The 16,793-nt window shown below is 32.2% G+C and overlaps 1 protein-coding gene and 2 long non-coding RNA genes across 4 annotated transcripts; all 3 read left to right on the top strand.

Moving 5' to 3' along the window:
• Window positions 1-262: 262 nt before the first annotated feature.
• On the top strand, window positions 263-3,768 carry LOC148280845 (uncharacterized). Its single transcript, XM_088227693.1, has 3 exons — window positions 263-378; window positions 650-1,203; window positions 1,813-3,768. Exons 1-3 carry the CDS (start codon window positions 371-373, stop codon window positions 2,805-2,807), a joined length of 1,557 nt encoding a protein of 518 aa, XP_088083819.1. The 5' UTR covers window positions 263-370; the 3' UTR covers window positions 2,808-3,768.
• Window positions 3,769-6,310: 2,542 nt separating this feature from the next.
• Window positions 6,311-7,933, top strand: LOC148280844 (uncharacterized). Its single transcript, XR_015822486.1, has 2 exons — window positions 6,311-7,043; window positions 7,826-7,933. It is a non-coding gene; the product is annotated as an uncharacterized LOC148280844 (long non-coding RNA).
• Window positions 7,934-12,400: 4,467 nt separating this feature from the next.
• On the top strand, window positions 12,401-16,575 carry LOC148280843 (uncharacterized). Of its 2 annotated transcripts, XR_015822488.1 has the most exons (4): window positions 12,401-12,452; window positions 12,572-12,623; window positions 14,469-14,820; window positions 15,620-16,575. It is a non-coding gene; the product is annotated as an uncharacterized LOC148280843 (long non-coding RNA). The 2 variants fall into 2 exon arrangements; XR_015822487.1 differs by lacking the exon at window positions 12,401-12,452 and having other exon boundaries at window positions 12,455-12,623.
• The last annotated feature ends 218 nt before the right edge of the window (window positions 16,576-16,793 follow it).

The raw sequence follows: 16,793 nt of genomic DNA, 5'->3' as shown, positions 1-16,793 counted from the left end.
TGAAATACTTGTATCGCGATAATAATTTCATCTATACGCATTTCATGTTTTTTTTTAAAGTTTTTGGGATTCGTCCTAATAAATTTTAGGGTCATATTCAATTAGTCGTGAATATTCGCACTAGAAAATGGGAATCAAAAGACAATGCAGTGTAGGTAATATAAATGTTGTATTATTCGTAACAGCTTTCAGAACGCTTTTGTGCTCTATGAACCATTGCCAATGTAGAAAATGATTATTGTCCATTTTCTTTTCACAAAATGGCCACCCGGTATGTTGACGTTTATAGCATGATGGTTATAAAATAAAATGCAAATGAAGACGATTTTGCTGTCAACTTTATTCAGAACTGATTTTTTTCCTCGAATTGATGAATATGTAAGTAAAGAGATTTGTATGCTATCAAATTATGTCTTTTTCTATAAAGTAGGTACACGTCCATTCATCCAGGTATCTATATTTATAGGTCGTGAACAATTTGTAACTATTTTAGTAATATGGACACTTGATACTTCGAGTTATGTTAAGTTAATTAAAATAAGTCATATTCGATATACTATGTATGTCTTAATCTACGTGTGCGCGTTTCCTTAATGCAATGCTTATGCAGAACAAGTAAATTACTCTAAAATGTATATTTAATCAACAGATATCTTGAAGACCAAATGGAAGGTTATTTTGTAAGGGTCAAGGAAGAGCCTGGAACTAGCAATATAGAAGGAGATATTCTACACTCTGGGGAAGAAGCGCAGTGTAAATATACAAATGAGAAACTAGGTGTTGTTGCTGTGAAGGCTGAACCGGGGACTTGCGATATAGGAGATATTTTTCATTCCGGGCAAGAGTCACCATGTCCTAATAAAGAGGAGAAGTCAAGTGTCGCTACTGTTAAAACTGAACTCGAAACAGTTGCTGAAGTAGACAATATTTATCCTTTTATCAAATCAGAGTTTAGCAATGTTTCTAATGATATTCTGACTAGTGGAGATCCCGTTGTAAAGAATGAGATTGACTACCCAGAAATACCTTTCATTAAGAAAGATTTATATACCTGGGATGAAAAAATAAGCGAGGAACCAAAAGTTGAACCAGGAACCAGTTCTGAACAAAACAGTGAACGCAGCGAAAAGGTTGCCTGTACTGAAATAAGTATCGCTCATCCTGATATTAAACAGAACTGTTTAAAATCTAAACATATATCCAGTGAGTAGTTTTATTTTTAAGACTTCTTATATAAAATTTAATTCTGTGACATCGCCTTTTTTTACTGAATGAGAGCCTGATATTTACCTTTTCTCTGATATTTTGATTATGTTCATATTGATTTTGCTATTTTTTCACGAAATTCTCAGATTTTTTAGAATCAATAATTCTTCACACATATATCACGGTATTGTTAAATATTATTTAGTATGTAAAATTTTGTTATTAATTTAACGTTGACTTTACCTTTGTGTCTAATTTTTTTCAAACTAATATTTAAAGGTTTGTTTTCTAATATAGTTTTTAAATTTTGTTGTTTTGATATAATAAGCATTATGTTATTCTTATCTTCTGTTTAATTTTCTAAAACAAGTTGGTCAGTAAATAAACATAAAAGAAATATTCATGCACTAAATTTATGATTTTCCATGTTGAATCATTTTAATTGTTTAGTAAATAAACATGTTAAAAACAGTTCTTAAACTTATGGTGTCCAAGTATTTTCCAATGCACCTAAATAGTGTATTTAAAATTATTGCTTTTTTCACACCAAGTTTATTACTATGCTTATTTTATACTCAGTTTATACATTATAACGTTTAATTTCAGACGCGAAAAAGGACGCAGAAAAAAAATGCTCAGAAGTCAACACAAAGGTCATTTCTAACTCTCCGAAAAAAGAATACTCGTGTAAAGAGTGCGAATATACATGTGCACATAGAGGATCTTTAAAATATCACCTGTTTAAACACACGGGTGAGAAACCGTTCTCATGCACTATGTGTGATTACTCGTGTACTCTTCAAGGATCGTTAAAGAAACACATGTTCATTCATACCGGGGAGAAACTCATTTCTTGTTCACAATGCATGTACACTTGTTCTACAAATGCATCTTTAAAATCACATATGTTTACTCATACTGGTGAAAAGCGGTTCTCATGTACAGAATGTGAATACACGTGTTCACAAAGAAGCAGTTTAAAAACGCACATGTTTACGCATTCGGGCAACAAACCATTTTCATGTTCAAAATGTAATTATACGTCTTCATTGAGAGGCGATTTGAAAAGACATTCTTCAATCCATAGTGGTGAAAAACCTTTCTCTTGTTCAGAGTGTAGCCGTTCATTTTCTAGAAAAAGCGATCTAGAGAAACACATTTCAACTCATACTGGTGAAAGACCATTTTCATGTTCAGAGTGTCCATATACGTGTTCTACACGGTGGAGTTTAAAAATACATTTATATTGTCATACTGGTGAGAAACCATTCAAATGTTCACAGTGTACGTTCAAATGTTCACAGAAAGAAAACTTAAAACGACACCTCTTTTCTCACGCCGATAAGAAACCGTTTGCATGCCCCGAATGTTCTTACACAAGCGCACATAAAGGTTCTATAAAGACCCATATGTTTATTCATTCGGGTGAGAAACCGTTTTCTTGCACGGAGTGTAAATACGCATGCTATAAAAAAGTAGATTTAAAAAGACACTTCCGAACTCATTCTAAAGAGAAACCGTTTTCATGCACTAAGTGTAATTTCTCTTGTTCACAAAAAATAAATTTAAAAAAGCATTTTCTAACTCATACTGGTAATTAGCCACTACTCAAAGTGGAAACATATGAGAAGTAAGATTCTCTAATATTCATTCTAATAAGAAAATGGCGGCCTCCGTGGTGTAGTGGTCAAGACGCTTGACTCACAGACGGAAGGTTCCGGGTTCGATTCCCGGTGAGAACACAAAAATTAAATGTGATTTTTCTCAAGCCTAGGTGTTCTGTGATGTAATTCACCACTGTAATTGGGCCTCCTGGCCTGTTGTGGTGCAAAAATAAAATTTAAAAATTTTTTAAAAAAAAAAACCATTTAGATACCCCCCCCCCCACCATGCAATGGCTCATTTTTAACGAGAGTTCCGCACCCAATGGTTCATAGGCCACTACATTTGTTAACCAAATGCAGTTTATTTTGATCATCTGTTACATGAAGGTAAAGTGATCAGTCTCACACTTCAGGTGCCAATCCAGGATCAATGAAATATTGCAGTTTGAACATCCTTTAAAATCAATGATTTACATCCAACCTATCAGGAGTCGAACCCAGAACCTCACCAATGGTAGGTGAACGTGCCAACCACTACACAACAAGGCAAACTGCTCTCCGCCCAATTTTTTTTGTTGATATTTTTACCTGAGAGCTTCCATCGAGTCGAAAATACTCGTCCAGAATTCTAGTAAGGAAATTACTCGCACAGAACTATACCTACTCTTTATAAGCCTAAACATAGAAATATAAAATAGTCGTTTATATAAAGATTCATGTATCTACTCACAATAAAATATGTTAAAGGAAATTTATTTTTTAAAAAACTCTAGGAATAATTTAATAATTCTACACTTCGGTTATACTTAATCATAATAAATACACAATTCAATAATCTCCATAAGATATCTACCTACACTTCTAGTTATGGCTTCTAAAATTGAATTGATTCATTATTTAATCATTAAAAGTGTGTAGAATTTTATACAATAATACAATGTCATTCTACTATCCATAATGAAAACTGTTTTATTTATTTAATCTCCTTCCTTCTAATGGTACATAATATATTATTTATTTATTTATTTCAAATGACATTTGTATATATTAACTAACATATTTAGCTCTTTAGGCTGTGCCCGTGTTAATTATATCACATAACATAATAATACGTAGGCTTTTCGTAATAACTACGAATCTTCTCGATTTTTACTATGTTTATTTCAACCCCGAAAGTTGTTTTATTACTAAAATATGTAGATAAACAGTGTGATATATTTTAAAAGCAAGATTTATAATAATTTATTCAGTCCGTTTAAATTTACTAGTTATTTAAATCATCATCATCATAAGCCCGACAGCCGTGGGTGGGCCTTGGCTGAATCTGGGAGTTTCTGCCACTCTTGCAGGTCTGCTGCCCTTCCTCTCCAGTTTCTCACTTCCAATGTTGTCATATCTGCACTGATGCAGTCCATCCATCGCATTTTGGGCCGGCCTGGTCTTCGTCTTTGTGGCACAGAGTAAGGCGTTTCATGGTGTTTTCGTCGTCCATTCTTATTATATGGCCAGCCCACAAGCGCTGCGCCTTAATGGAGATTACATCGGACGCTCCATAGATTTCATAACATACCCCCTATTGTAGCGACGACGCCAATTGTTGTTTCTCTCACGGAGCCGTAGACAACTCTGAGGATTCTTCATTCGAAAGCTGCAATGGTTCTCTCAATATTATTTGTCATAACCCAAGTTTCGGGGGGATGTGTCAGGATTGTTTTGATCGGGGTTTTGTACAATACTATTATCTTAGTATTTTTTGTTTTTAAATTACTTTATTTTTTTATTTTTTTTAAATACCAAGATGTAAAGCAATAACATAATTCCAGGCAAATACGTTAAAACGATAAAAACACAAAAAAAATTATGTAACTTATTCTGAACCCTAAATTTGACGCAAATCAACATTACATTATTTCACTTGCTTATTGTATTATTGTTACCAATCGTTCATCTCACTGGAATGAATTTTTTTTTTCACGTGGCCGGGACAAAACTCTAAACAGACCCTGATCAATTTGCAAAACTAGGATAATCATGGTCAAACAGGGACGTACGAAAAACACTAATTTACTTCAACATCATTCCTTCCAATGTAACAATAATAATTAAAAAGTTTGTGCAACGCGCCCGGCTTGACGAGTTCTATAAAAATAATGCTTCATTTTTCAGAGAAAAATAAATAGTTAGAGCTAAAAAAAAATATATGAATAAAATGAATCCTTAGGAACACGGAATGTGTTTCATATTATGAAATTTTCTATTTTCATCTTGTTTTTGAACTATTTTTATTTTGTATAAAATTTAGTTATGCTGAAGTAAACACGTGTACAGAAAAAATATATTTGTATATCTTTAATAATTCTTTTTTTTTGCACCACAACAGGCCAGGCAGCCCAATTACAGTGGTGAATTACATTACAGAACACCCAGGCTTGAGAAAAATCACATTTTAATTTTTGTGTTCTCACCGGAAATCGAACCCGGAACCTTTCGGGCGTGAGTCAAGCGTCTTGACCACTACACCACGGAGGCCGTCAATTCATGCGGTAGAGGGTTAAAAAGTATATTAAAAGGGCATTTAGAGGGCTTATGACTGGTCATTAGCTGGTTTAAGTCGTCACTTTACGCTCAGTATAACATTAACCATTCTTGACCATATAATATTAACATGAACAAAACAGAAAAAAAAGACGTTTTTCATATAACGAATTTTCAGTAATTCACAGCTCTAAGTATTAAAAAATAAATTTTACAACTTTTTTTATTTCTGTCAAATTCAACAGTATTTAGTTTATGTACTACTCAAAAAATGTAAATACGATTATATATATTTATAAAAATGTCGACTTTTTTCCAGAAATTACGAAGTGACATCGTCAAAATTTTGTAAGATGTCACAATTTAGTTAATTTGTCGTGCTCTTCCAGTGAAAAAGTCAATATAATATGTTTAAAGTTCTATAAGTAAGGTGTTATATAACATTATGTTTAAAATTCTATAAGTAAGGTGTTATATAACATTTTGACTTTTTTATCATTATGAAACAGGTATATAACTTTTGGCAGTAGGCCTACGATATTATGCTCAATTCAAATTAAAAGTGTCATGTTCTTGATTTTTTACACCACATTGTACACAGAAATAATTACAATGGTTAGAGAAAATAGAGAAAATTCATTCAATATTTATTTTTTGTTCTTACCGAGGATCAAACTTGGAACCTTCCGTGCACAAATCTAATGTCTTACACCACGGAGGCCGCTTGTTCTTTAAAAGTAACTTTTTAAGTAAAAAAGCATTTTTTTCTAATATTATGTAATAAAAGAGTCATCAAACACATATACTCTAAGCATCAAACCCATTTTTTTTTCTAAATAAAAATAATATTTTTCAGTATTTGGCATTTTAAGAAACCAAGTAGGTTCTGCTATTTTTAGTAAATTTATTGTCTTTGAATGGTTTTCTCTAAAATCTGTGATTATATTTCATCTATGGGAAAGCAAACTTCAAAATGGCCGCCTTTAGTGATGTGTCATTTGTATTCGTGTGAAAAATTATGTTTTTAAAGTAAAGGTGGATGTTTAATTCATATAAAACAACATCATATCGCTATGTCTGCTTACAAAACAATATTCTTTATGTAGTTTTAATTTCGACCTTATTGTGTAGAGAACATTTCTTGGTGCAGGTGCGTTTGTCAGACTTAAAAACGCCTACGTTTATTTATTTATTTTGCAGTAAGTAAACTTAGAGTCTAAAAGAAGTCTTAATGTGTATGAATACAATAAATAATTATGGAATTTGCTTCTGTGATCGTAAAGACTGAACCGTTGACTGAAAATGTAGAAGAAGATATTCTCCATGCTGGAAAAGGATATGATGAGCTAGGTTTTACCGTCAAAGTCGAGCCCGGGACTGACATTGACAAAACGAATGTTTTCACTGCTGATCCACTCCAAATCAAACCAGAATCTGGTGAATTTATTATAAATGTACCACAATATGATAGCAGTTCATATTCCGCTACAAATAATGTTTACCCCGAGGTTCATGTTATTAAGGTTGAACCTTACGATTATACCTGGGATAAAAGACCTGGCTCTACTGAACCGGGGACCAGTGCTGAACTACAAGACACTGAAACAGATGATAAGACTCCCGACACAGAAATAAGTATTTCTTATGCTAATATTAAACAAGAATGTTTGAAATCGTCCAACACGAAAAGTGATTCCAGTGAGTATAAATATTTTCAACTTAACATAATATATAGTCAAACATTTTAGAGAAGATAATATAATCCTTGGAGGTTAAATCCAGTCTTTTTTTACTAAAATTTTGACAAACTCGAAATTTTGTTGAAAGTTATTTTCTTTTTTATAATTTTACTATTACATCCTAACTTATCGTATTTGAAAATGACAAAAACATTAGAATTATGGCGAATACCGCTATTTTCGTAATGTTATATATCAATTACTAAAGAATCTCAAGAGCGCTCGTAAACAGTAATATTATGAAACATTGAATTTTATTTCATAAAAACTATTTTTGGCATTATATTATGCTTTCAACTAATTAAAACGTTTTTCAATATGTTTATAAATTTTATTTGCTCGACTCTTGTCGGTTTTACGAACTTTAAACAAATTTCGTAATGAAAAAATTCAAATTAAATTATGATTTTTTAGCATAATCAATGATTATGTTCGATTCTTATCAAGGAAAACTGAATATTAAAAAAAAAAGTATTTTTGATAAATAACATTTCACAATTTCCCTCAACTGTCATCTGACATGTAAGACTGATAAACGTACATTATTAAGTAAGAGTATATTTTGTTTCCCTATACAATGCCCCGAGCATCAATTAGAAACATACAATTGTTGGAGAAATGACGATAATACAATATAAATTTTGACCATTCTTTTGTCTTTTGGTCAAAAATACTTAATTTTACTTATAATTGTTTTAGCTTACTGTTACAGTGTATTATACAATTGATTTTTCATTTCAGATTTAAAGGAAAGTAAAAAGAAATCTATGAATACGACAAAAAGTAAAAACATATCTTCCAAAACACTGTCCAAGCAAAACCAAATCCCTTCTAAAACCGTACCAAAAATATACTCTTGTCCAGACTGTAGCTACAGTTCCCCGCGAAATAGTCATTTGAAAAGACATTCTTTAGTTCATTCTCCTGTGAAACCCTACTCTTGTTCTGAGTGTAAATTTACATGTTCTCAAAAAAATGACTTAAAACGCCATTCGTACACTCACAGTGGTGAAAAGCCGTTTTCGTGTTTAGAGTGTACGTACGCATGCTCATACAAAGGAGATTTAAAAAAACACATGTTAAATCACACGGGTAATAAACCATTGTCATGTACAGTATGTGATTATACGTGTATTCGAAAAGAAACTTTAAAATATCACTTATTCACTCACACTGGTGAAAAGCCTTTTTCCTGTTCAGAGTGCGATTATTCATGTACTAGAAAATACTTGCTAAAACTTCATTCGTTTAATCACACTGGCGATAAGCCATTTTCTTGCTCTCAGTGTAAATATACGTGTTCCATCAAAAGTGATTTAACGAAACATTTGTTAATTCATGATAATGTGAAACCTTACTCATGTTTAGAGTGCAATTTTTCTTACACACGTGTAGAAACTCTAAAAACACACATGTTGAAGCACACTGGTGAAAAACCGTTTTCGTGTCCGCACTGTAGTTTCACGTGTTCGTACAAGGGGAATTTGAAAAAACATATCTTGAATCACTCCGGTGAAAAACCTTTTCACATGTGTTCAGGGTGTGATTACAAAAGTCTTTACAAAGGAAACTTGAAAAAACATATTATGATGAATCATGAAAACTAGAAACATAATGCATATTTCGAACATGACAGCCTTTTGTCTAGTAAATGTAGTTTACGATTCGATTCCCTACAAATCAACAATGATATATTCCAATATCACAAAAACTCTGGGGTTTTTTCATCTTAAGTCCAATCCAAATCCAGTTTTGAACTTTTCTACTAAATCTTTCTTTTTTAATACGTCAATTTCTTCTATTATTGGTGTATAAAGGCGCTTTGGGTGAATATAAATATTTTTAAAAATCCGTTATGTTATTTCCAAAAGAATATTTTCAGCCATTCAATCGAAAATTGGCGAATTTTTATTTTGGAGTAAAAATTCTCCTTGCTTTTTTTATTCTCCTAATGGTACATAGGTCACTGCGTTGCTAGAGCTAAAGAAAATATTTATGTCAATGTCATTTTTTATGTAAATACATAAATAACGTGTAAGATTTTTTCGACGAATATATTTTTAATGTAGACGTTGAACCAGCTCTATTTTTATAATATTATTTAAATATTATGTTTTTAACTTAATAAAATAATTGTCAAATTTACCCGAGTTTTCATTTATTAAAATATTTGTATACGAACAAGAAATATTCTAATTTTATCTTTTTAAATTCATTCCAATTTAAAACGTCTAAAAACCTTTTTCAGAGCCTGCGAGATAAAAGCCATTGAAAGTAATGGTGTAAATTTTAATATTGTTACAGCGAAAGATAATAAAATTGATTGAAAATGCTCATCGTCATCCTTTTATTTGCAACTGATGATGTATAAGTTCATAAATTACAGGGTATCACTTTTGTAAAACAATATTTTGTTTTTTAATTTAGGTTTAATAAATTTACAATTTAATTTGGCATATTTTTTTATTAACAAAAATATTAAATCAATAATATTGATAAAAATATAAATAACATTATTAGGTTTTATTGTATTGTTGTTTTCGAACAATAAGCGCTATTGCCTAATTAGGCATTTTCACGACTAGTAAATCGTTGACAATATTTTAATTTGTTAAAATTCTCACATTTATAATAGGTATTTTTTTGAATCGTATTTCTACTAGTGCATCCTTGTTGGAAAGAAGAGCTTCGTTTTTGTGCCGGTAGGTAAGCGTAGTTTGACACTTAAAATAAATTATTATTCTGTATTTGGATTCGAATTATTTCAAGTAGGTAAATTAAAAAAATTAAAGGATAATTAAAAATATTATTTTTTGCAAAATAATGTCATAATTTTATTTTATGAATAGTCAACCTTGTACGCATTTGTAATTAGAAATAAGAAATAAAACCAAAACAGGACTGCTGAACATTATTGAAAGAGTTGCAACGTTAAAATGGCGCTGGCCATTCATGTTGCTCGCGGCTCAGACGATAAATAGTACCTACTGTGACTACTGTGCTGGAGCTTTTGGACAACTTCTAAAAACTCGGACGACCCCAACTGCTGGAGAAATAATATTGTAGAGTATTCGGGAACAGCGTGGATACAAATAGCCTAAGACCATTTGGCATGGAGAAGAATGGAAAATACCTACTTTTCGAAGTGTACAGCTACAGGCTGAAGAAGAACCTTGTATAATTAGGTACAAATAATTCGTAAACTATAGAGTTTTATCAATAAATATCTACAAAAAACATCAGCATTAAAAAAAAAACAATATAGTAATACATGTTGATACTCTGCTATTTTGCGGGTGATGAAAAATTACCATCAGCTTTAAAGCTTTGAACATTTTATACGGAGGAATTGTATATCGACACATAAAAAGTTCAATCGTGACAGCTACCTGTGAAGCACAGGATCACGGGTCATTATTCTTAAGAACTTCGCTCGCTAACTCTGCATACCTAACCGCAGCTTTATGTGTAACGGTAAATCAATAACAAAAGAAGTTAACCCGGTACTTGGCCAACGGAGCTAATCTCGCTACCTGAAAGCTGACCGCCGGCCCTAACCACTAACCATCCGTGTTGACAAAAGCGAAGGGATAATCTCGTCAATCTCGGTAATAGAAACCGACGTACGTCACAAGTCCAAGGGCCGGTGATAAGTTGTATTTAGTACTACTAGCACCATCTAACGATAACTATTGTAAATAATTATCATTTTGTGGGAGAAAGGTAGGACTCCTAGATAAATTTATAAAAAACAGATAGAGCTTCGCCGGCTATCTCACAGCGCTAATTTAAAAAATGTTAAAGTATAAATAAATTATCCAAATTAGTTAATTTTATTTCTTTTAATTATGTTTTAACTGACTTTAACACAACATTCATCTTCAGAAATATATAATAATCGTACATGCTCATAATTTACTTCATCCATCCATATACACCCTCCGTATCATAAATTATAATTTATGGTGAGTTGACCTGACCTTATTTTTCCCAATTCATTGTTTGTAATTATAAGAACTCTTAATTGAGTATTTAGGTTTATCATTATCATAGTTAACATTCCCAATGTCTAAATATTATCAATAAAAATGTATGTAAACTTATTCAAATGTATGTAAAGATATTTTAGTGTAAATAAAACCTGTTGTCCTTGTTAGTATAGTAATGTTGTAATTCTTGTAAGTTCGGTATAATAAATATAGTTTTTTAAAATAAAGGAAAAAGGAAGAAGAAGATTCAGCGCCCTTGAGGTGAGTTTCACAAAAATGGCGCTATATAAATTATCCAAACATTATTATTGTGAAGAATACTTAATATTAAGTGGGTATTTTATTCCCCAAATCAAATTATATAAATTCTATATTTTAATCTGGCAAAGGAAAAGGGTAGCCTGGAGCTTGCGACCAATAGGGAGAGAGATACAACCCCCCACCACAATGCACCCATCAAAATAGTATATAAGCAATATAAGATAGTTATTTAGTCTCTTGCATCCCTTGCAATTACGCTGTCCCCACTGAGACGTGGAGGCTCTCTCACTGAGACGTGGGAACTCTGGACCTTGTCACCAACAGAGACGTGGAGGGTATATTCCTCCCCCTGAGGAACTAACTGCCAGCCATCTACAACTGAAGCAGCCTTCAAGCACCCGATTCCACCAGCCAGCCTGCCACCTTCAGGGTCAACATCACCCAGAAACCAACACCACATCACCAAGGGATCAAGATCAACCGACTCCAGCATTAGCATCCATAACCCCCACTTAAGTAACAGAATTATTTCCTCCCTTCCTTTAGTAGTCATAGTTTTAATTAAAATTCAGTTAGCATTATTTTAATTTTAAAACACTGTATTTGTTGTTTTTTGTTTTATAACCTGCTATGTTTTATGCCTTCAACCATTTTAACTAATATACTTAAATTCATAACTATATTCCTGTTTTTGCTTCTCTCTACCACCTTACCACTTTTAAAAATCAAGTTTGCTCACCAATTAAATACAGTTTCTAATAGATTTTAATTATATTCAGTTATTACACCTCTCGGGAGAAGAAAGGTTGTAATAATTTAACCATAAAAATACGTGATCATCATTTGTATTTCATTCTGAATGCCAGTCCAGTGACTATAAAATATTCCAGGGTCAAAACTTGTTATTTTGTGTCCATATTTCATAATAATATGCGGCTTTGATCGACTGTCGATCCGATATCCAGATATTTACATAATAATAAAACTAACCGGTAAGCAGCAAAATAATAATATGTGATACGGTACATATTATCTTTATTGTCTCTGACTAGACATATTGTCTCTTTCGTATGAAAGTGTCTGTGGTCTTTAAACTCGTGAAATCCGTGTAATATGATGTAGGTATCTCTTTTTATGATCTAATCAAAAATATTCTTTATACTTAAAAAGTCATAATGGCCGCAGGAAAGTGTCCATCAATAAGCGTTATTAAAAAATAATAATTTGTTTATTTTAGGTAAAACTTATTAATTTATAAATTAAATATTCCCGAGCAGATGAAAAGTTTGGTAAGTTAATATATGCTTTGTCAGCAACGTCAAATTATTCATTTAGGTACCTCAACTGTCAAATTCTTATTCGTAGGTAGTACTTTTTTATTTATATCTGTCAGTAAATTTAATGGCCATTTGTGATTAATAAAACAAATGAGAATTCTTTTTGCTAAACAGGAAGCAATTGTGCTTTAAAAATCACCTGCTAAGGTAATCATATGATTTAATGTTTCAATTTAAGTTAATAATTATTCATCCCGCGCTGTTTCGGCGTCGTTTTTATTATATTTTCTATAACATTTCCTGGCCTTTCCGGGTACAGACTTTGTTCCAAGCTTGGTAAGGAATGTACTACATACTGCAATTTAAGTTAATTAACTAAAGTTCGCATGAATTATTAACTGATTTGTCTTTTTTATTTGTATAATGAGGAAATTCAGTGGTTCTTTGAGGTTTTTTTTATTATTGTTTATTATTAGAATATCTAACCATGCCAAAAATATAAAAAAATATTTTTGTGTATCGTATTATCATCGCTGTAATTTTTTTAACGTTTTGTTTTTTTAAAATTACTCCGCCCGTGACATCACAAGTTGTCGTAAGTAAGTTGTGCTGCCATTTAAAAGTGGGACCCCTTAGCTGTCAAAATACACTAAACGTTGGAAAAATGGCTACCCGGAAACCGGAAATCTATTACAACACATAACAACGCAATAATTATTGATTGGTTGGTTCACAAAAACCAAAGTTCAAAGTAGTTCATTTTTTCGATAATTTTTGGGACTTTACCGTTCAATTAAATTCTTTAATTTTAATTTTTACCGCGTATAAGAAAATATTTTGTATGTTCAATTTCCCGTTGCACTGAGCTTGCTGATTCTGTACCTAAGTTATCATATTTTTTTATTTTAATGTCTTAACAGAAGTGGATGTTCTTGTTCTTATGGGATGCCGGTTAATGTAATTGCTTTACATTAATGTGTACCCATAGAATTAAGAATAGTCCAGAAACCGCATACGCACATCAAACAGAAGGCGACTAAACTACTCATAAATGAGTAGGTTTACGTTTTGACCCATTAGTTTCTTTGTAGACGTCGCTCAGTACGCAACTCCTGATTTGAATTCAACGATGTCGTGTTGTGTCCTTTTTAAGTGTAGAAATACTGCTAGAGTCTTAAAGAAACAGGATAGGATTACATTTCATGTGTAATTAACAAATGGATGTGTCAGTAGCAAATAAATTACTTGAAAAATGAATTATTTTTCCATCTGTCAGATTGTCGAATAAACAAAATGGAAATTTCGTTAGTGTTGCCAAGGTAGTAAATTTGTTTACCCTACTTTGCTAATCTAATGAGAGAACTAATGAAAATTGGACCTCGGATTAAACAACTCTGTGGTGGACAGTTGACCGTCATTATCTTCAAAACATCAAATATTATTGAACATGATATAAAAATATCCGTTTTATGTCAAATAAAATTTGTTTTATTAAAGTTCATTAATTCAATTACTCTTATTAAATTACCCTTTACTTATCTTCTTTCTTGTGTCAATCAATATTTCCGCGTGCACAATAAAATTTTAGAGAAATTAGCAGATTGCTTTTTTTTTATCTTACATTTGTGTTATGATTACATCACGAATGCGCGCGGTGAAAGTGGGGCCATAGTGGAGGGAATTTTTGACACAGTCCGATGTATTCAAATATGATTCTACGCTCCTTCTGGACTATTCTTAATTTTATGTGTGTACCATTCGTTATTCTGACTCTTTAACATCCTGGTTTCATGAAATTTCTTGAAGGTTTATTTGAATAATTCTCTGCTTAAAAAGAAAAATGATTTATTATCTCAGATGGAGTTTACTTTAATGAGGTGCACAGTTCAATTAGATATTCTCCATACTGGAGAGCTGGCATTTCGTTCAAATACAAATGAAGGGCCAACTGGAATTGTCACAGTCAAATCTGAACCCGGCGCTATCGATGAAGAAGATATTCTCCCGATTCTCCGCATTGAGGAAACGGAAAACGGTCCTGACAGAAGCGAAGAGTCAGCAATTGCTACCACTAGAACTAAACCCAGGACCAGGGCTGATAGGTATAGAATAACTAGCGATATAAACATTTATACAGAACTGGATATTGATCATCCTGACATTAAAAAGGAATGCTTGGAACTTTCATTCAGAGCAGAATGTGCCTTAAGTAAGTAAAAGTAATAATTCATCTATCACCATTTCCTTTCTCTCGCGTATTGTAGATTTTTACATAAAACCGATAGACGAAAATAAATATTTCTGAAGTGTATCTAAATTCAGCCTTTTTAATAAATGATCAGTTCTGCTACACTGTCATCTATGACGTTTTCACATTATCATATCCACGCTTAATTGTGCAAAGGGTACACCAATTACATCGTGTTTTAATCATCCATTGCAAGAATATGACATGATCAATCTTACGCTCCATGTTTTAAACAAATATTTCATAGTTAGTATTTTGATCCACGACATTACTGAATTAAAATATTGTTTAATGTGGTTTTTACTGCACTACAAAAACGATTCCTTCTACTGGTATCTGAAGCGTAAGACTGATCATTATGCCTTCGATTCACAGCAATTTCTGTACGTTTATAGTTCGTATGCAGTGTATGCTGAGTGTATTGTGATAGTTAAAGATCTTAATATATTGAGTTTCTCTACTGACATTTCTTGATGGAAGTGCATTGAATTATAGTCAATAAAATACGGTTTTAAGTTTTATTCTACTTTTGTTTTTTAAATTGCACTAGCAACTGTACGGTATTTTCATTATTATAACATCTGACTTATTTAATTAATGTTCTCTACTGACATTTCTTGATGGAAGTGCATTGAATTATAGTCAATAAAATACTGTTTTAAGTTTTATTCTACTTTTGTTTTTTAAATTGCACTAACAACTGTACGGTATTTTCATTATTATAACATCTGACTTATTTAATTAATGTTATTGTTTCCAGAAACGAAGAAACCTAGAAAAAAACGACGCGTTATTAAAAAAAAACTGCTCAGAAATAAAAGTGCTAAAACGAAAAAATTTCAATGCTTGGTATGTAAATCTAAATTTGATTGGAAAGGAAATTTAAAAACACACATGCTTACTCATTCTGATGTTAAGACGTTCACATGCTCAGAATGTCCCTATAAATCTTCACTAAGACACCATCTGGAACGTCACATGCTTAGGCATACTGGCGAAAAACCCTTCTCATGTTCACAATGTTCGTATAGATGTTCACTGAAATACTCGTTAAAATCACACTGGCTCAATAAACATTCTGATGAGAAACCAATTTCGTGTTTAGAGTGCAAATATAAATGTACTAGACAGGCCCTCTTGGAAGAACACATAACGATTCATACTGGAGAGAAATCCTATTCTTGTTCGCTTTGTAGTTTTAAATGTTCCCGTAAGGGGTATTTAAAAAGACACATGATATCTCACAGCTCAGAAAAACCTTTCGTATGCCTAGTATGTTTTTACAGCACTGCGCGAAAGGCAGATTTAAAATTGCATTCCCTTGCTCACTCTGGCTTGAAACCTAATTCATGTTCAGAGTGCAAATATGCGAGTGCGGTCAAAAGAGATTTAAAAAGACACATGCTCGTTCATACGGGCGAAAAACCATTCAAGTGCTCAGTATGTAATTTCAAGTGCTCGCGACAAGGAAATTTGAAGTACCACATGGGAACTCATGTTGTTCAAAAGCCGTTAAAATGCCTAGATTGTGATTACAGCTGTATGCGCAAAGCAGACTTAAAAAGACATGCAATACAACATATCGGATTGAAACCATTCGAATGCGCTAAGTGTCATAAGAAATATTTTTCGAGAAGGGGTCTCAATTTTCACATTTCTGTTCACCATAATTAGATATTATTTTGTTGCCTTTACGAATAAATATTGTTTATGTTATTTTTCTCGTATTTATTTCAAAATGAGAATGTTCAGTGGTTTTTTATACGTTTTTTCGATTTTTAATGGACTATCAAACCAAACGAAAAAAATATTTTCATGTACCTACTTACCGCATTATCACCGCTATTATTTTTCTAAAGTTTTACGATTTTGAAAATGCCTACCGGAACTTCGAAATTACATCGCCCGTGACGTCAAGAGTTCTGGTCGGTGAG

Source organism: Micrasema longulum, unplaced genomic scaffold (genome assembly GCF_059751315.1).
Source record: "Micrasema longulum isolate JH-2025_06_02 unplaced genomic scaffold, ASM5975131v1 h1tg000527l, whole genome shotgun sequence".
NCBI classification, from domain to species: domain Eukaryota; kingdom Metazoa; phylum Arthropoda; class Insecta; order Trichoptera; family Brachycentridae; genus Micrasema; species Micrasema longulum.
This window is presented reverse-complemented; position numbering and strand designations above follow the sequence as displayed.